Genomic DNA, 20,980 nt, shown 5'->3' with positions numbered 1-20,980 from the left:
GTAGAACGACTTGTGTGCTTAGGATCGTTGTCTTGCTGCATGACCCACTTTCTCTTGAGATTCAGTTCATGGACAGATGTCTTGACATTTTCCTTTAGAATTCACTGGTGTAATTCAGAATTCATTGTTCCATCAATTATGGCAAGCTGTCCTGGCCCAGATGCAGCAAAACAGGCCCAAACCATGATACTACCACCACCATGTTTCACAGATGGGATAAGGTTCTTATGCTGGAATGCAGTGTTTTCTTTTCTCCAGACATGACGCTCCTCATTTAAACCAAAAAGTTCAATTTTGGTCTTATCCGTCCACAAAACATTTTTCCAATAGCCTTCTGGCTTGTCCACGTGATCTTTAGCAAACTGCAGACGAGCAGCAATGTTCTTTTTGGAAAACAGTGGCTTTCTCCTTGCAACCCTGCCATGCACACCACTGTTGTTCAGTGTTCTCCTGATGGTGGACTCATGAACATTAACATTAGCCAATGTGAGAGAGGCCTTCAGTTGCTTAGAAGTTACCCTGGGGTCCTTTGTGACCTCGCCGACTGTTACACACCTTGCGCTTCGAGTGATCTTTGTTGGTCGAGCACTCCTGGGGAGGGTAATAATGGTCTTGAATTTCCTCCATTTGTACACAATCTGTCTGACTCTGGATTGGTGGAGTCCAAACTCTTTTGAGATGGTTTTATAACCTTTTCCAGCCTGATAAGCATCAACAACGCTTTTTCTGAGGTCCTCAGAAATCTCCTTTGTTCATGCCATGATACACTTCCACAAACATGTGTTGTGAAGATCAGACTTTGATAGATCCCTGTTCTTTAAATAAAACAGGGTGCCCACTCACACCTGATTGTCATCCCATTGATTGAAAACACCTGACTCTAATTTCACCTTCAAATTAACTGCTAATCCTCGAGGTTCACATACTTTTGCCACTCACAGATATGTAATATTGGATCATTTTCCTCAATAAATAAATGAACAAATATAATATTTTTGTCTCATTTGTTTAATTAGGTTCTCTTTATCTACTTTTAGGACTTGTGTGAAAATCTGATGATATTTTAGGTTGTATTTATACAGAAATATAGAAAATTCTAAAGGGTTCACAAACTTTCAAGCACCACTGTGTGTGTATGTATGTATGTGTATATATACACACGTGTGTGTGTGTGTGTGTGTGTGTGTGTGTGTGTGTGTGTATATATATATATATATATATATATATATATATATATAGTGTTTGTCCTGTTTTGTTGCACTAAAAGATGGAATTAAAATGGATTTTTGGAGGGTTAGCACCATTTCATTTACACAACATGCATACTACTTTAAAGGTGAAAATTTTTGTTTTATTGTGACACAAACAATAAAGATGAAAAAACAGAAATCTGGAGTGTGCATAGGTATTCACCCCCTTTCATATGAAACCCCCAAATTAGAGCTGGTCCAACCAATTTACTTCATTAGTCATATAATTAGTTGATTAAGATCCACCTGTGTGCAATCAAAGCATCACATGATCTGTCACATGATGTCTGGAAATCAACCTGTTCTGGAAGGACCCTGACTCTGCAACACTACTAAGCAAGCAATATGAGGACCAAGGAGCACTTCAAACAGGTTAGAGAAAAAGTTGTGGAGAAGTATAGATCAGGGTTGGGTTATAAAAAATATCCCAAACTTTGAATGCCCTAGGGAGCACCATTAAATCCATTATAGTAAAATGCAAAGAATATGGCACCACTACAAACCTGACAAAAGAAGGCCATCCACCAAAACTCACAGACTGGACAAGGAGGGCATTAATCAGAGATGCAACAAAAACACCAAATATAACACTGAAGGAGCTGCAAAGATCCACAGTGGAGATGAGTATCTGCCCATCGGACCACTTTAAGCTGTCCACTCCACAGAGTGGGGCTTTATGGAAGAGTGGCCAGAAAAAAAAGCCATTGCTTAAGAAAACACATTTGTAGTTTTCCCAACAGCATGTGGCAGACTCCTCAAACACATGGAAGAAGACTGTCTGGTCAAATGAGACAATTTAACTTTTTGGCCATCATGGGAAATGCCATGTGTGGCGCAACCCCAACACCCTGAGGAGAACATCCCTACAATGAAGCATGGTGTGGGGATGTTTTTCATCTGCAGGGACAGGAAAGCTGGTCAGGATTGAAGGAAAGTTGGATGGCACTAAATACAGGGCAATTCTGGAGGAAAACCTGTTTGAGTTGGCCAGAGGTTTGAGACTGGGGCAAAGGTTCATGGTCCAGCAGGACAATGACCCTAAACATACTGCTAAAGCTACACTAGTGTGGTTTAAAGGGAAACATTTAAATGTTTTGGATTGGCCTAATCAAAGCCTAGACCTCAATCCAATTGAGAATCTGTGGCATAACTTGAAGATTGCTGTACACCAAAACAACCCATCTAACTTGAAGGAGTTGGAGCAGTTTTGCCTTGAGGAATGAGCAAAAATCCCAGTGGCGAGATGTGCTGAGCTAATAGAGACATACCTCAAGAGACTTGCAGCTGTAATTGTAGCAAAAGGTGCCTCTATAAAGTATTGACTTTGGGGGGGGTGAATACCTATGCACACTCCTGAGTTCTGCTTTTTCATCTTAATTATTGTTTGTGTCACAATAAAACAGCAGTGTGCACCTTTCAAGAGGTAGGCTATCAGAGAAGCAACTGAGCTATTATCTCATCTCATTATCTCTAGCCGCTTTATCCTGTTCTACAGGGTCGCAGGCAAGCTGGAGCCTATCCCAGCTGACTACGGGCGAAAGGCAGGGTACACCCTGGACAAGTCGCCAGTTCATCACAGGGCTGACACATAGACACAGACAACCATTCACACTCACATTCACACCTACGGTCAATTTAGAGCCACCAATTAACCTAACCTGCATGTCTTTGGACTGTGGGGGAAACCGGAGCACCCGGAGGAAACCCACGCGGACACGGGGAGAACATGCAAACTCCGCACAGAAAGGCCCTCGCCGGACACAGGGCTCGAACCCAGGACCTTCTTGCTGTGAGGTGACAGCGCTAACCACTACACCACCGTGCCACCCTCAAGAGGTAGGCATGCTGTGTAAATCAAATGGTACTAACCCTCCAAAAATCCATTTTAATTCCAGCTTGTAATGCAAGAAAACAGGACAAACACCAAAGGGGATGAATACTTTTGCAAGGCACTGTGTGTGTGTGTATATATATATGTATAGGGGTGTGGGTATGGGTGTGTTTGTTTATATATATATATATATATATATATATATATATATATATATATATATATATATATAATATTTTATTACATACTCTGGTGCTTTTGGGCCAGCAACGTGATTAACAAACAACCTGAAAACAGGAGGAAAAGGAGATAATTAAGTTAAGGAAATTAAAGGGGTAATTAATTAATAATTGATGTAATATCATTTTCTTCTGTTAACAGAAATATCATAGATCAGAGTGCTGTAGATAAATAGACTAACAGACAGCATGAATATTACATGTCTAATGTGCTGAGAGTTCGGGTAATGCTAAGGTTACACATAACTGGTTAGTCCGTGAGAACCGTGGCTGGGGCTACTGTCGCCATTCTGGAAGATTTTGGAGGTGATCCATTGCATAAATTTGGGAAGAGCAATTATGCAAATGAAGCCACAGTAGCTGTGACGGTAGATGCTGGAAAGACCGCTGGCAACAACGGATGTCATGACAGTTGCTGATTGTAATGATGGCTGAGCAGCAGTAGCCTCTGTGGTTGAGGCCGGCTAGGTGATGGTGACATGTAGTGATGTATGGCCTTACGGCAGTGTGTACGGTTTTCACGGCTGCAGTACGGCATAGCCATGGCAAAATGAATTAAGCCATGATCCCTCTGCAAACTTTTCACTTTCTGCAGAGTGTTGTTCCGTGAACATTTTTAGCTTGATGGTATGCCTCACATATGCTCACGGATGCCTTCGCAATTGTGTTGGATGAATTCATCCACCGCTTGACCCACGGCAATTTTCAACACAACCAAACTTTCTGGAGATGGAAGCCACGCCCTCCTGGTTGTCAAGGTAGCTCCGTGGCACTCGCGTATTCTGACAGAAGGGCCATGAACACATGCTGGTTGACCCCCAGAAGGCCCAAAATTGTCTACCAGCATCTACCATGAAGTGATTCCAGCTATGTTCGACTGAGGCATTGGGGTTTGGATTCTAGCGAGGAGTAATAAAAGTGGTACGAAGTGATGGTGATAATGATCAAGAAATTTCCTTACAACCCTGATTCCAAAAAAGTTGGGACAAAGTACAAATTGTAAATAAAAACAGAATGCAATGATGTGGAAGTTTCAAAATTCCATGTTTTATTCAGAATAGAACATTGATGACATATCAAATGTTTAAACTGAGAAAATGTATCATTTAAAGAGAAAAATCAGGTGATTTTAAATTTCATGACAACACCACATCTCAAAGTTGGGACAAGGCCATGTTTCCCACTGTGAGACATCCCCTTTTCTCTTTACAACAGTCTGTAAACGTCTGGGGACTGAGGAGACAAGTTGCTCAAGTTTAGGGATAGGAATGTTAACCCATTCTTGTCTAATGTAGGATTCTAGTTGCTCAACTGTCTTGGGTCTTTTTTGTCGTATCTTCCGTTTTATGATGCTCCAAATGTTTTCTATGGGTGAAAGATCTGGACTGCAGGCTGGCCAGTTCAGTACCCAGACCCTTCTTCTATGCAGCCATGATGCTGTAATTGATGCAGTATGTGGTTTGGGATTGTCATGTTGGAAAATGCAAGGTCTTCCCTGAAAGAGACGTCATCTGAATGGGAGCATATGTTGCTCTAGAACCTGGATATACCTTTCAGCATTGATGGTGTCTTTCCAGATGTGTAAGCTGCCCATGCCACACACATTAATGCAACCCCATACCATCAGAGATGCAGGCTTCTGAACTGAGCGCTGATAACAACTTGGGTCGTCCTTCTCCTCTTTAGTCCGAATGACATGGCGTCCCTGATTTCCATAAAGAACTTCAAATTTTGATTTGTCTGACCACAGAACAGTTTTCCACTTTGCCACAGTCCATTTTAAATGAGCCTTGGCCCAGAGAAGACGTCTGTGCTTCTGGATCATGTTTAGATGCGGCTTCTTCTTTGAACTATAGAGTTTTAGCTGGCAACAGCGGATGGCACGGTGAATTGTGTTCACAGATAATGTTCTCTGGAAATATTCCTGAGCCCATTTTGTGATTTCCAATACAGAAGCATGCCTGTATCTGATGCAGTGCTGTCTAAGGGCCCGAAGATCACGGTCACCCAGTATGGTTTTCCGTCCTTGACCCTTACGCACAGAAATTCTTCCAGATTCTCTGAATCTTTTGATGATATTATGCACTGTAGGTGATGATATGTTCAAACTCTTTGCAGTTTTACACTGTCGAACTCCTTTCTGATATTGCTCCACTATTTGTCGGTGCAGAATTAGGGGGATTGGTGATCCTCTTCCCATCTTTACTTCTGAGAGCCGCTGCCACTCCAAGATACTCTTTTTATACCCAGTCATGTTAATGACCTATTGCCAATTGACCTAATGAGTTGCAATTTGGTCCTCCAGGTGTTCCTTTTTTGTACCTTTAACTTTTCCAGCTTCTTATTGCCCCTGTCCCAACTTTTTTGAGATGTGTTGCTGTCATGAAATTTAAAATGAGCCAATATTTGGCATGAAATTTCAAAATGCCTCACTTTTGACATTTGATATGTTGTCTATGTTCTATTGTGAATACAATATCAGTTTTTGAGATTTGTAAATTATTGCATTCCGTTTTCATTTACAATTTGTACTTTGTCCCAACTTTTTTGGAATCAGGGTTGTAGAAAATTCTAAAGGGTTCACAAACTTTCAAGCACCACTGTAGGTTGTTAAAAAGTGAATGAAAATTAATTAATAAATAAACATTTTTCCTATTTCCTGCAAACAGCTTCATGATGTCATGGAAAATTCAAAATGCTTGTGCAGATACTTTTAGGTATCTGGAGCCTCCCAACTCACAAACTCTGAAATAAGACACCTAGTCAGTTTCTTTTGTGCTGCCTGTTTCAAAAAACCATGTGCTTCAACAAACAAGTCATTCAGATTTGTCTCCCCTTTCGATGTCACAAGTGGAGCTCAATAAAATTATCCCACCCCCTCATTTGAGTATCTCCATTCATGGCTTAAGAACTACCTAGGTGAATGAAGATTCATCAGAAAAGTGCTACCTGATTGGTCGGCGGAAGAGGAGGTGGGGTGAGCAGTGGCTCATTAACATTTAAAGGAACAGGCACTCAAATCGGCCATTTTGAAGAGGGCTGTTGCGACAAGGTCCAAAGGGAGCTGTGGTGTTTTATCCAGTGTTGCCAGATACTGCTGAAGTTTTCCAGCCCAAATTATGTTCAAAACCCGCCAAAATGCACTTGAAACTGCCCAACTTGGGCGGGAAAGCTCCCAATCTGGCAACACTGGTTTTATCCTTGTGGTATTTTGACTAAAACATGTCAGACATTTCATTAAGAGCTCAGAGAACTGTGTCAGCTTGTGGAAAATGAGTATGTCATCTTTAAGACAGAGAGATACTGTAACAGTAGAAAGATATTTATTCAAATATAATAATTTTCTAAAATGATTAAAAAATTGATTACTCAGGTTGGAATCATATGCAAAATCCTGTACATTACCTGTTATTCTCTTCCTCTTCCTGATCTGGTAATCTGTTAGGAGTAGATACACAATATATATAATAAAAAAATACATATAATAAATACAACAACGCGATGGTGGATGTGTGATCTATGTGTTACTTGTTCCATGTGACGCTTCCTGAGATTTTCTGCATTTCCCCCAGAGCAGCTAACAGTAGGGAGGATTTTCCACATCCTACCTGCCCTACAACCATAGTCAATGCACCTATAAAACACACACGTTTTTGGGGCGTGGGAGGAAACCAGAGAACCCAGAGGAAATGCACACAGATATAGAGAGAACATGGAAAACGCTACACACACAGGGATACTGGAGCTGTGAGGGTCAATAAAATACTGCACAGCTTACCAAAAGGAACCTTTATGTCAATGTTGGTCAGAGTCGGACATCCCTGAGTCCAGGTGAAGTAGCCATTCACGATCTACAATATATAGTACAGTCATAATTTAAAATTTATTTGAGTAAAAGCCAACAACCATTGCTGGAAGTGATTTCTACCTTGAGACAGATATTCTCCTCGTTTACAACAGACATGTTCAGGTTTGGATCCTGCTGTGGTATCTTACTCTTCTTGTCCTGTTTGGCTTTGTTCTTCCGGTTAACCAGCTTTGAGGCCTGGAGTTGCAACATGTACTGGGAAAGGAAAAACAGTCGTCCTGTTTGTTCAGATTTGGTGTTTCCCCTTTCACATATGAACATTCTCTTGAAAATTGAATATGGGCATAGCATGGACTCACCACTGATTTTATGTTACTGTGGTTGTTTGTATCAGTTGGTGTGGGAGTTTTTGCTTCTTGATCAAGTTCAATCTCTTCACTAGCAAAAAATTCGCCAAGTTTCTGCACACTGAAGCAGACAGAGATGAAGCTAAGTAGCACAAACACTGTCTTATTCTCGAAGATTATACCTATCTAATGTGAAACATGTTTCCTGGAATGTATATGATGTTTAAAGTGAAGCGTAAAGACAAACATTTGCTCATAAATACTGGAGTACCACACCGAACATAAAAACACTAACAACATACAAATTATAATATTGCAACCTTAATAATAAATTATAAGGCATGACATGACGATATGGTGACTGGTCCAGGGTTTATCCCGCCTCTTACCCATAGTCAGCTGGGATAGGCTCCAGCTTGCCCGTGACCCTGTACAGGATGAGTGGTTACAGATAATGGATGGATGGATGGAAGGCATGGTTTTGAATGGCCTCATCAGATACCGTACATTTGATGACAATCCATACTATTTTACTGCTAATTCGTATAAAAAAAAACTTGTATGCTGTATATACTGTACTTAGTTGTTTGGAAGGAAGGTCGGAAGGAAGTAAATTTGAAAAGAAGTTTAGAAGGAAGGAAGTTCTGAAGTTTAGAAGGAAGGGAGTTCTGAAGTTTGGAAGGGAAGAAACTCAAAAGGAAATTCGGAAGGAAGTTCTGAAGTATGGAAGGAAGAATGGAAGTTTGAAAGGAAGATCGGAAGGAAGTAAGTTCTGAAGTGTGGAAGGAAGGAATAAAGGAAGGAAGTTTTGAAGTGTGTTTGGAAGGAAGGAACGGAAAGAAATTCAGAAGGAATTTTAGAAGGAAGGAAGTTCTGAAGTTTGGAAGGCAGTTTGGAAGGAAATTTGAAAGGAAGTTCAGAAGGAAGTAAGTTCTGAAGTATGGAAGGAAGGAAGGTCAGAAGGAAGGACGTTCAAAAGGAAGTTCAGAAGCAAGGAAGTTCGAAAGGAAGGAAGTTAAAAAAGAACTTCGGAATGAAACTATGAAGTTTGGAAGGAAGGATGTTCGAAAGGAAGTTTGGAAGGAAAGAAGTTCTGAATTTTGGAAGGAAGTTCAGAAGGAAGAAAGGAAGTTTGAAAGGAAGTTCAGAAGGAAGGAAGTTTGGAAGAGAGGAAGGGAGGCGTGATGTTTGAAAAGAAATTCGGAAGGAAAGAAAGTTCAGACAGAAGTTCAGAAGGAAGTTTGTAAGGAAGGAAAAGAAGTTTGCAAGGAAGTTCAGAAGGACATTCAGAAGGAAGGGAGCATGTTTGGAAGTTCAGAAGGAAGTTCAGGAGGAAGGAAGTCCAAATTTTAAGCTTGCAGAAATAAATTAAATATAAATTTTCCATCAATTATCTTCTGTCACTTTAATTGTATGCATTGCAAATTATTCATATATTCTTCCATAATGTAAATGTAAAGAAGAATAGATTTCACTTAATTATATCATGTTAGTTTTCAATTAAGTGGATTAAACACAAAAGCGTGTACTGTTATAGGAAAATGATCAAAGACTAGGTGGTGTAATATGGAGGTTATCACCCTGAAGTTAATTATTTTCATATCACACCCTGACTTTATATTTCCATATAAAGTCCTGACATGTAGTATTCCACTTATACCACAACTGACCACCTTTTTTCACTCTTGTAAAGCTAACCGGACAAAAATTCAGCTTCTTACCACCGACTTCAAGAATTCAACAGTGCTTTGGTATCATAGGTCAAAACACAGGGAGAAATTGTGATTACATCCAGAGATGTTCAGTCACCTTACAAGCGCCTTAACAGTTGAGTGTAGTACACTAGAAAGAAGGAAGAGGGGTGTGACCAAGATGTGGAAGAGTGAGAGAGAAGCAAAGGCCACAGCAGGAGAGAGAGAAGTGTCTGTAGAGCTGTGTACGTAGGCATGTACTACAAACGTCTGAGGAGACACAGCAAAATGCAAACATGTTTTAGATATTATGTGATTCATATTAGGACAGACAGTATAGTCGATAATCAGGAGAGATGTGAGGACTGGAAAGAGCAGAATACTCACTGTAAGAACTGCTGCGATTGGAATGGCTGCATTAATGAAAACTAGAAAGGAAAACAGAACAGAGTTAAAGTTTTTGCATTTAGGGCGTACTCACACTAGGCATGGTTGCCAGGTACAGTGTTCGAGCATGATTTTCCCTCCTCCCTGCTGGCCTGCACTCATATTTTGCTTAACGTTAACGTCATTACGATGCGACTTTTTGTGTTGAAGAAAAATGCTCTCGCATAGCATGATAGCACAAAAAACATGACTGTTTTTACATTGTGGATTATTTGGAGTCATTTTGGGTGTGGCGACACATGGCCCTCTCACATGCTGTATAGGTGTCTAAGCTATAAGATGATTTTTTTTTAATCTTATCTTTTATCCAGAGGTGGACAAAGTACCCAACTTCATTACTTAAGTCAAAGTACAGATCCCACTGGTTAAATGTTACTCTGATGCAAGTGAAAGTTGTACAGTCAAATTTTTACTTAAGTTAAATTACTGAAGTATTTGCTTTTAAAAATGCTTCAGTATCAAAAGTACATTTTCTGTCAACGCATTGTTGTGTTATTGTCACAACACTTACAAAACCTTACGCCGTTACCAAAGACAGAAATGTGAATTCACAAAATGAACGCATGCTGTGCCATCATGGTGGTTTAAAGTTAAGCTAGCTAGTCAGTGAAACTTCACCTGATATGCTAGCAAACTCCTTTTCAAACTTCAAATCATATTGGGTAGCCAACACTACTAGAACAGAAAGATTTCTACATTCTGTTTATTTGGCAAGATTATGCTGAAACTTATTTCTGAAAGGACTTCAGATAAGTTAACATTATTCATGTTAGCGTAACTCTGTTTTTTTACAAATTAACTAACAGTGTCCAAGTTAACTAGTTATGTGTAAACGCTAGCCGTAGACAAGGCTACAGCAACTTGGCAGGCAAATCCATAGAAAGTAATTTGACTAACCAGATTGCATAGCTATGTTTGCAATGTTATCACTCGCTCTAAAAGCCCAGACAACTTCATTGCAAGCTTTCTCTTGGAATAAAATGTTTATATACCTCAATACGCTTCCGCAGGTTGGATGGCGAGATTTTGTAGGCCGTGATGTGGTTCATTTTTGACAAACAAAGCAAACATTTCAAACGAAACATATCTTTAATCCTTTCAGAAAACTTAAACATGGGTTCATGGGCCATGGGTGCATGCATTCTCCAGAAGAACCACCTCCTTCCATTCTGTCATCAACTGATCATGTTCAAATAATGCTGCTGAGAAATCACTGAACTTGATTTTATACAGTCTATGGACATGACGTGACCCTAGTGATTACTGATAGGCTGTCTCAGTGTCACCTGCGAAAAAACCAATCACGTTTTAGAAAAGAAAAGAAAAAAAACACCCACTTTCAAAGCTGCTTTATAGTAATGAGGACCTTGATAGAAATGTAATGGAGTGAAAAGTACGATATTTGTCTTTCAAATGTAGTGAAGTTAGTCATAAGTTTCCAAAAAAAAAAAAATACTCAAGTAAAGTCCAGATACTCAAAAAGTGTACCGAAGTACAGTACTCAAGTAAATGTACTTTGTTACTGTCCACCCCTGCTTTTATCTTTACTATGGTTAGCAATCATATCAGATTGATTGATCATTAATCATTGATCATTCTACTGAAACGAACTGGACTTTGGGGGTCAAACGTGCTCAGGAATGGTACAAATCACCTCATGTGAGTATGCCCTTAGAGAGCCCTCTGTTGGCTGAGAAGTGAATCACAATTGTAAAAACTTTAAAAAGTGACCCCTTCTTCCAAACAATCTCAATTTCAAGTTACAAGGGTACTTCAAAAAGTTCTTGGCCTCACCCAGAAAACATCACAGGAGAAAGATTGTTCTTGCATTATTTTTCAACATGGTCTCCTTTAACTTCAGTGTACTCAGTCCACCAATGTTCAAGCTTCGGTATCCCTTCATGGAACAAGGTCACATCTTGAGACTTCAGATACTCCTCAACAGCATGGATGACTTCATTATCACTCTGAAAATGGTGACCATGTGAGTGGGATTTCAGTTTGGGAAACAGAAAGAAGTTAGATGGTGCAAGGTCGGGTGAGTAAGGTGCACGGGGCAACAGTTCAATGCTGCATTTGGCTGCTTCTCCCACTGTGACCTGAGCTGTGTGGACGGGTGCATTGTCCTGGAGCAACAGCACACCAGCTCAAAGTATTCCTCTCCTTTTTTTCTTTGATTGCTTCTTTCATTTGAGTTTTTGCAGACAGTGATTTATAGTATACAGTTATGCCCCAAAATGGGGGTTACGCCCCTTGTTTCCTGGTGAGGTCAAGAATTTTTTGACGTACCCTCATATCTTTTAATGGAGACATAGCAGAGCTCGGGCGGCACGGTGGTGTAGTGGTTAGCGCTGTCGCCTCACAGCAAGAAGGTCCTGGGTTCGAGCCCCGGGGCCGGCGAGGGCCTTTCTGTGCGGAGTTTGCATGTTCTCCCCGTGTCCGCGTGGGTTTCCTCCGGGTGCTCCGGTTTCCCCCACAGTCCAAAGACATGCAGGTTAGGTTAACTGGTGACTCTAAATTGACCGTAGGTGTGAATGTGAGTGTGAATGGTTGTCTGTGTCTATGTGTCAGCCCTGTGATGACCTGGCGACTTGTCCAGGGTGTACCCCGCCTTTCGCCCGTAGTCAGCTGGGATAGGCTCCAGCTTGCCTGCGACCCTGTAGAAGGATAAAGCGGCTAGAGATAATGTGATGTGTGATGTGATAGCAGAGCTCAGCAGCTCAGTTTCAGATGGAGGTGGGGCTAATTTCTAGGTCAGAATTTTTTTTTTAAAGAAACTTGTAATAAACAATCTAACCAGATCCACTGCGTAAAATTTTACAATGTACCATTTTTATAAGGTCTGTCTTGAATTATGTTATAATTAAAGCTCTTAGAAACACTTTTTAAACTGTACAAGCTGCACCTTTAAAGAAAAAAAAATGGCATTTGAGTCAGAAACATGGCTCCAGCAAGATTTCAGTTGAGTCTATTAGAGCATGTCGTACTGGAGAGTGACGTGTAGAGGGCGAAGGCTCGGAGGCTAGTCAGCTCTTTTTTTCTTGTCTCCTCCACACTGGATCTAAATATGTGCTCCCAGGCATATAATTTTAACAGCTTAATACCCCTCAACATCTCATTAGTCTTCTTCAATCTCTCACTGGAGTACTCCTGTAACACACACACACACACACACACACACACACACACACACACACAGAGTGTTTTTCATGGTCTGCTGTTGCAAAAAAAAAACCCTTGCTTCAGTGTATAATCTCACCTGCATCATGTAAAAGTAATGATTTATAATCCCACTGTCTAGCATCACTCAGATGATGATGGAGTCCCTTTTGAGTCTGAATTCTCTCCAGGTTTTGTGTTTATAGCATTTTGGAGAGGGTTTTTTTCCCCCTCGTCATTGTCACCTCTGTCTTGCTCAGTCAGGATCTAAATCTCCATCTTGATTTCTCTAAAGCTACTTTCTGACAATGTCTTTTGTTAAAAAATGACTAAACGTATATGAATTAAATTGATTTTGGCATACAGTGGCAGTCAAAGATGACCTTCCTCTTTTGATCGTTTTTGTTGTGCGAGTTAGTTGACATCAAGTCTTCTTCAACTTGTAAGGTTTTGAAGTAAAAAAAAAAGAACTTTATTTACACTCTTGTGATAATGTATACTCTATAAAACCTAAAATAACTATAATATGTACAATAATAATCTATTAATATTGCTGAAAGTGGTGATAAAGGGCCAGAGCACCTCTAATTCTGCAACCCGTGACATATGGTCATCATACGATGCACACGTATCTGAGATGTGCGACAAAAGCCTGGGTATGTGATGTGTGCACCACTAGTGATGAGTTTTTAGGCAATGGAGTCATTACTGTCCAGGTCCAGATGGTGGCATCTTAGGACACCCCACACACCTACTAAATTTGACACGGGTAGGTGAAACTATATGTATGAGGCAAAAGTCTCAATGACATGTAGGGGCGCTATGGAGTCCCCAGGACAGACCTGGGGCCAAGCCTCTATCCCTGAGTAGCTCTGGCCAGGACTGATGTGTAGACCAAATTTCATAGGTTTTCATCCATGGGAACCACCTCGAATAATATAAGAATAATAAGAATCCTTAGGAAAACAATAGGGCCTTGCATCTTGATGCATCACCCTCTGGTGGACACAGGAGGCCACGCACCTCCAGTGCTCAGGCCCTAAAAATGCGACCCAGAACTTAAGTTAAAATACATATTCATCGTCCAAATAAACGTCTACTCAATTTTGCCAGTTGCATTTGAGATTTCCACACTGCTAATGCCAAAATTAATTTCCTGTTTGTTTGTCCTTGAACCTCTCAAACATAACACTGCTGATCCAAATAAGTTAAATGATCACTTTGATCTTGGCCAGTGCATTACTACACTATTCACTACAGGTTTTGAAGTACCAACACGAAGTCCAAACTTTGGCTTTTTCTGCACTTTAAACAAATTTGGCTGTGTTCACTTAACAAAATGAAACCGATCCAAAAATCAGATTAAAAAAAAAAAATTCACGCTGAGCCAAGCTAGCTTTTGTCCACATAGCAGGACAAATCTGATTAATTTCTTAAATCTAATTTTTAGACTGAGCGTTGCAAATTCCAAGTGACCACGTCCGACCTGATTACTCAGACAGAAATTAAATTTGCCCAAAGGTTGTTATAGCAACAAGGTGAGTGCGCATACACTGAACAGTGCAAGACTAGGTCTCATTGATCAAACTGGACACAAGCAAATTTATTTGCAAATTGTTCCAGGGAGCATTTTCACCAGAAATGTGGTATTCATGAAAATCTAGTTGGTTCAGAAAAATGTTCATATCCTATGACAGCTCATGAGTTTACGAATATGAATCCTGATCAACCGTTTTCATATTGTATAATTGGTGATTACACTCACTGGCCACTTTATTAGGAACACCCATACACCTGCTGTTTTATGCTTCAGTTCATTGTTCACAATGTTCAAACATAAGAATGGGAAAAATTGTGATGTCAAAGTGTGACTTTCTTTGACTGTGACATGGGTGTTGGTTTGAGCCAGATGGACTGGTTTGAGTATTTCAGAAACTGCTGATCTCCTGGGGTTTTCACACACAACAGTCTCTAGAGTTTACGCAGAATGGTGCAAAAAACAAAAAAACATTGAGTGAAGAGTTTTGTGTGTGGAAAAGTCTTGTTGCTAAGAGAGGTCAGAGGAAAATGGCCAGATTGGTTCAAGCTGCCAGGAAGGATATAGCAACTCATAGCAACTAGACAACCATGGTGAGCAGAAAAACATCTTAGCATGCAACAGCAGAAGACCACATTGGATTCCACTCCTGCCAGCCAAGAACAGGAATCTTAGAATCAAGAACAAGTTCCTATTAAAGTGGCTGGTGAGTGTATTTACTGCAATTTTTATGCATGGATTACACTGTCATGTTTGTTTGCTCTGAACTTTCGTGGAATTGTCATTTCATATAAACCCTTTCACCACAGTGTAACTTTTTCTAGAAGGAGTTTGCCTTCGACAATGAGACAGGAATAGCGGTCAACAGTGCTGAAAGGGTTAATGACCTGAATAAATGCAATCAAAAACAAATCCATAAATTAAGATTTATTCAAACAAGACTATTTAGATGACAATTAAGACAAACAAAATAGAACCCAGTACTGAACCAGTACAGTGTCTTGCAAAAGTATTAATCCCCCTTGGTGTTTGTCCTGTTTTGTTGCATTACAAGCTGGAATTTAAGTAGATTTTTGGAGGGTTAGCACCATTTGATTTACACAACATGCCTACCACTTTAAAGGTGCAAATTTTTGTATTATTGTGACACAAACAATAATTAAGATCAAAAAACAGAAATCTGGAGTGTGCATAAGCATCCCCTCCCAAAAAAAAATAAAGTCAATACTTTGTTGAGCCACTTTTTGCTGCAATTACAGCTGCAAGTCTCTTGGGTTATGTCTTTATTAGCTTAGCACATCTAGCCACTAGGATTTTTACCCATTCCTCAAAGCAAAACTGCTCCAAATCCAAGTTTAGAGGGGTTGTGTTGATGTACAATCGTCAAGTTATGCCACAGATTCTCAATTGGATTGAGGTCTGGGCTTTGACTAGGCCATTCCAAGACATTTAAATGTTTCCCTTTAAACCACTCCAGTGTAGCTTTAGCAGTATGTTGAGGGTCATTGTCCTACAGGAACGTGAACCTCCATCCCAGTCTCAAACCTCTGGCCAACTCAAACAGGTTTTCCTCCAGAATTGCTCTGTATTTAGTGCCATCCATCTTTCCTTCAATCCTGACCAGCTTTCCTGTCCCTGCAGATGAAAAACATCCCCACAGCATGATGCTGCCACCAACATGCTTCACTGTAGGAATGGTCTTCTCAGGGTGTTGGGTTTGCATCACACATGGCATTTCCCATGATGGCCAAAAAGATCAATTTTAGTCTCATTTGACCAGAGAATCTTCTTCCATGTGTTTGGGGAGTCTGCCACATGCTGTTGGGCAAACTCCAAATGTGTTTTCTTAAGCAATTACTTTTTTTCTGGCCACTCTTCCATGAAGCCCCGCTTTGTGGAGTGTACGGCTTAAAGTGGTCCTCTGGACAGATACTCCCATCTCCACTGTGGGTCTTTACAGCTCCTTCAGTGTTCTCTTTGGTGTCTTTGTTGCATCTCTGATTAATGCCCTCCTTGCCTGGTCTGTGAGTTTTGGTGGGTGGCCTTCTCTTGTCAGGTTTGTAGTGGTGCCATATTCTTTCCATTTTGCTTTAATGGATTTCATGGTGCTCCGTGGGATATTCAAAGTTTGGGATATTTTTTATAACCCAACCTTGATCTACAGTATACTTCTCCACAACTTTGTCTCTGACCTGTTTGGAATGCTCCTTGGTTTTCATGTTGCTTGCTTAGTAGTGTTGCAGAGTCAGGGTCCTTCCAGAACAGGTTGAGTTATACAGACATCATGTGACACTTTGATTGCACACAGGTAGGTCTTAATCAACTAATTATGTGACTTATTAAGTGAATTGATTGGACCAGCTCTTATTTAGGGGTTTCATACAAAAGGAGGCGAATACCTACTGTATGCACACTCCAGATTTCTCTTTTTTCATCTTATTGTTTGCATCACAATAAAACAACAATTTTCACCTTTAAAGTGGTAGGCATGTTATGTAAATCAAATGGTGCTAAACCTCCAAAAATCCATTTTAATTCCATCTTGTAATGTGACAAAACAGGACAAACACCAAGGGCGATGAATACGTACTTTTGCAAGACACTGTAGGAAGTGTTAGTGTGTGTGTGCACTACAGTGGCTGAGCTGCATTACTAGAATACATTTGCTGTGAATACACTTGCTAATTTATAAACAAAGTCCTGAAACTTTTGTAAAACTTGTGGAAATCTTATTTTGGTCTGCCCTTCACTAACTTTACTCAATCAGGCCCAATCACAGTCAGTTTTGAATGCATTCAGTGCAGGGAAGAGTGACAGACGAGATTAGACAAGGTTCTGTTCTCAGTCACCTTCATATTAGTTCTAGTCTGTATACCACAGGTCCTTCATCCCAACCACTGCCAGAGTCTTCAATGACACCCTGGTGTAATGTAGCACTGTTTTTCAATGTTACTATCACCTTTTTGTCACTTTATTCACATCTCCTCACCATCATCCACTTATGCTGTGCAGTAATATTACTATTTGGTACAATCCTTTTCATTTGCAAGTATTTTCTTATTTAAGTCTCACTCTTATAATTGTGTACAATTATGTTCATAATCTGTGTATTTTTTTTTGTTATTTTTTGGTTACTTTACACACACATTCCATCCTACAGGGTGTCAGGATGAAAAAAAAAGCACTCTATTTTTTTGTTACTGTTTTATTCCTGACCCTTTTCTATCCATGAGCTGCTGAAACATGTAAATTTCCCCACCGAGGAATGAATAAAGTTTATCTTATTCTTGTAGCAAAGAATTTTGACAAGTTTGATGCTCACCAGTGTGCTTTTCTGTGTTCGGGAAAGCTGTGTGGCCACAAAGTAGTGCATCGGGGCGAGAATGGCGATCACTGCAGCTCCAATCAGGGCACTGATTCCCAATAAGTAGTACAGCAGGATCACACCAATAGTGATCTGTGAAGAAAGATACCATAGTGGTTCACTAAATCAGATGTATGTAATCTTCTCCATCATTTTTATCATAATTTGACCCAGTTCTATTTTAGGACTCATTGGTACAATCCCTTGCAGAGTGTGTCTGCCTGAGCTAACACTGGTGGTGATGGGCATGCAAACTGAGGGTCTCCAGGTGGGTGCCCTAATGGTATTTGGGTGGAGTGTGGAGGAATAAAGCTTCATTGGAGTCATCAGGTGGGCACCCTCCTTCTTAGGTGTTTTGATGATAGGCCCACAACACCTCCAGAGAGCTCATCGGCGACATCTGGCGTCCCAGGTGTGCCCCAGTCTGCTTTAACTCTCACTATTCACCCTAATGGAGTGGCTGTTATTTGGGGGCCCAGGTGATGTCTCTCCTTTTAATCCAAAGCCACCAACTGGCCTGTTCGGCAGCAATGGAAAGGGCTTTGATGGCTTGCTGTTGGGCTTGACCTCTGACACCCATGTCCTTTAGCAGCCTGGTGGTTGACTTACCAACAAAACCTCTGCGGCCGACCTCAACCGGGGAGACCCTAGCCTTCCAGCCATATTGCTCAGCATCGACTGCCAGCTTGGCATACTTCAAGCTTTTGCGCTCATATGCCTCCTCCACAGCACCCTCCCAGGGCACAGTCAGCTCTGTGATGTAAACGGAGTGAAGCGAGGAGGACCAAAGTATGAGGTCTTGTCTGAGATTTGTTGCAGTGATCTCAGCTGGGAAGCAGAGCCACTGGTTCAAGTCCCCCGAGAGCTTTCAGTCTCGTGCCCCACATAGCTGGCCAATGTGTGGCTTGGATGTATGGGCTTTGTCATGTTTCGCTCCTGCACTGACAAATTCTATTACAGATGAATGATAGGCTGATGAAGGAGGAGGTAGGGCATTGATGGATGTCCGCCTGGTCTCTAGCGTTGATGCAAGGCACTTCAGCACCTGGTTGTGTCGCCAGGTATAACGGCCTTGTTTCAGGCTTGTTTTGCAGCCCACCAGGATGTGCTTCCGGTTGGCCAGAGACTGATAGAGGGGGCATGTCGGGTCTTCTCCGTACCACTGGTTGAGGTTGATTGGAGATGGTAGGACATCATAGGTATGATGTCGTATGAGGAAGCTGGTTTGATGTGCTTCCATGTTCCACAGATCCCTCCAAGAAAAATTTCTCTTCTCAACCCCCTCCCATCACATCCACTGCCCTGCTTTGCTTGAGAAGCAGCATTTGCGCACCTCATTGCTTGTTCAAAACCACATTATGTTATTAAGAGGAAACTCTCAGCTGGTGACAGCAATGTGATCTTGGTATACAGAATATTTAAGTTATTCCACGAAATCGAGTCTTACATGACCTGATAGCCGATGAGATGCATAAGCCATGTACGATGAGATTTGAGTAGAATAACTGTTTTATTCTATCCACATTCACTGGATTTTGAGAAACAGAGCATTTTTATTTTTTGCAAATTCGATCAATAAAAACTTTATACAAAACGTCTGACAATCATTTCCGCTTAGAATGCAAACAAACCGGCGAAATGACAGTCGCAATTTGTGAAAAATGCTATAATAATAATTATTGAAGAATTAAAAAAAAGATACATTCTTACCATCAAATACTTTTATTCCATATTTTGTTGCTTTTTTGTATTTTGGGGGGTTTTGTTTTCGAGTAGAGTTTTTATTTTGTCCTCGGTTGGTTCAGCAACACTCTCCATCATTTTGTTTTTCTCCACTCATGGTATATGAGCTGATAGCCTAGGAGTAGAGTAGCCAATCAGAGCATATGATTGCTCATATCCAGTGAATGTGGATAGAATATTAAATCAGATCTGATCTGAATATCCTGTTGATATTTATTCATTTGTTCTGATGCTCTTAATTTGATTAGGATGATGGAAATACTCTATCAAATTCTACATATAGAACTATATAACTCGACAGTCATTATATATTTGTTCAGTGTCTCTGTCAATATTGGATGATATACCACTCTAATACTAACTTTCGATGGTGATAGTGATGTATTCATGCATGACTCTCACCTGCACTGGCATGGCACACAGGTTGGGACACAGAAAGAAGAACCACATGAGCTGCTCTGTGTCTCTGGCCACCAGATTGCAGATCTGAGAGATGGTCATGTCGCCCATGGACATGTTGGAGGTACTCAGGCACATGATCTTATTGTAGATCTTGCACTGAAAACACAAAACATAAATCTCAGCCCACGTACCTCCATGGAATAGTGCTCAGAATGTCATGACTTTGGCAGGCTGAGGAAAAATGTTACATTTGGGGAAAATCATGGTCCAATATTTAAATGCCATGCAAGCATTAAAAATGTTGATTGAATTTGGTTTAGATTCCAAAGCTACACATTTGGGCCAATTTTGACCCACAAAACAGTTTCCCTGTATTGTATGTGACTGTATGTGGATAAACTATGTATGAAAACCAGACCTGACTTACTTTTATCAAACTTTTCAGTCATTTAAGTCACAAAATTTGGTCTTGAAGTATACTTTTTTAAAACTTTAAATAAGAAAAAATGTTTTTAATGTATTCTGAATTGATGTGTTATTGAATTTAGCATTTACACTCACTGGCCACTTTATTATGAACACCCATCCAACTGCAGTTTTATGCAGTTATCTAATCAGCCGATCCCTTGACAGCAGCACAATGCATAAAAATCATGCAGATACAAATCAAGAGCTTCAGTTAATGTTCACAATGTTCAAACATCAGAATGGGAAAAATTGTGATCTCAAAGTGTGACTTTCTTTCCCTGTGGCATGGGTGTTGGTTTGAGCCAGATGGACTGGTTTAAATATTTCAGAAACTGCTGATCTCCTGGGTTTTTCACACACAACAGTCCGTCGAGTTTACACAGAATAGTGCGAAAAACAAAAAACATTGAGTTGAGTGAGTGACAGTTCTGTGGGTGGAAATGTCTTCTTGATAAAAGAGATCAGAGGAAAATGGCCAAATTGGGTCAAGCTGCCAGGAAGGATATAATAACTCATAGCAACTCTTTATAACCATGGTGAGCAGAAAAGCATCTCAGCATGCAACAGCAGAAGACCACATTGGGTTCCACTCCTGCAGCCAAGAACAGGAATCTTAGAATCAGAACAAGTTCCTATATATATGGATAGATTCCTATAATGCGGTTATATTCACTTGTTCATAGTATTATTAGTC

The 20,980-nt window shown here is 40.5% G+C and overlaps 1 protein-coding gene across 1 annotated transcript in view; it reads right to left on the bottom strand.

Moving 5' to 3' along the window:
- The window catches only part of abcc8b (ATP-binding cassette, sub-family C (CFTR/MRP), member 8b), a 79,603-nt gene that overhangs the window by 45,021 nt on the left and 13,602 nt on the right, over window positions 1-20,980 (bottom strand). The window contains exons 9-19 of the mRNA XM_060923109.1: window positions 19,819-19,974; window positions 17,632-17,766; window positions 12,601-12,763; window positions 9,554-9,594; window positions 9,285-9,436; window positions 7,488-7,596; window positions 7,249-7,383; window positions 7,099-7,171; window positions 6,849-6,954; window positions 6,726-6,758; window positions 3,330-3,368 (exon numbers count right to left, since the gene is read on the bottom strand). Of these exons, the coding sequence (XP_060779092.1) occupies window positions 3,330-3,368; window positions 6,726-6,758; window positions 6,849-6,954; window positions 7,099-7,171; window positions 7,249-7,383; window positions 7,488-7,596; window positions 9,285-9,436; window positions 9,554-9,594; window positions 12,601-12,763; window positions 17,632-17,766; window positions 19,819-19,974 (1,142 nt within the window). The remainder of the gene's footprint in view (window positions 1-3,329; window positions 3,369-6,725; window positions 6,759-6,848; window positions 6,955-7,098; window positions 7,172-7,248; window positions 7,384-7,487; window positions 7,597-9,284; window positions 9,437-9,553; window positions 9,595-12,600; window positions 12,764-17,631; window positions 17,767-19,818; window positions 19,975-20,980) is intronic.

The sequence above is a fragment of the Neoarius graeffei genome, chromosome 6, assembly GCF_027579695.1.
Source record: "Neoarius graeffei isolate fNeoGra1 chromosome 6, fNeoGra1.pri, whole genome shotgun sequence".
NCBI lineage: Eukaryota > Metazoa > Chordata > Actinopteri > Siluriformes > Ariidae > Neoarius > Neoarius graeffei.
The sequence above is the reverse complement of the archived record's forward strand: the minus strand, read 5'-3'. Positions and strand labels throughout refer to the sequence as shown.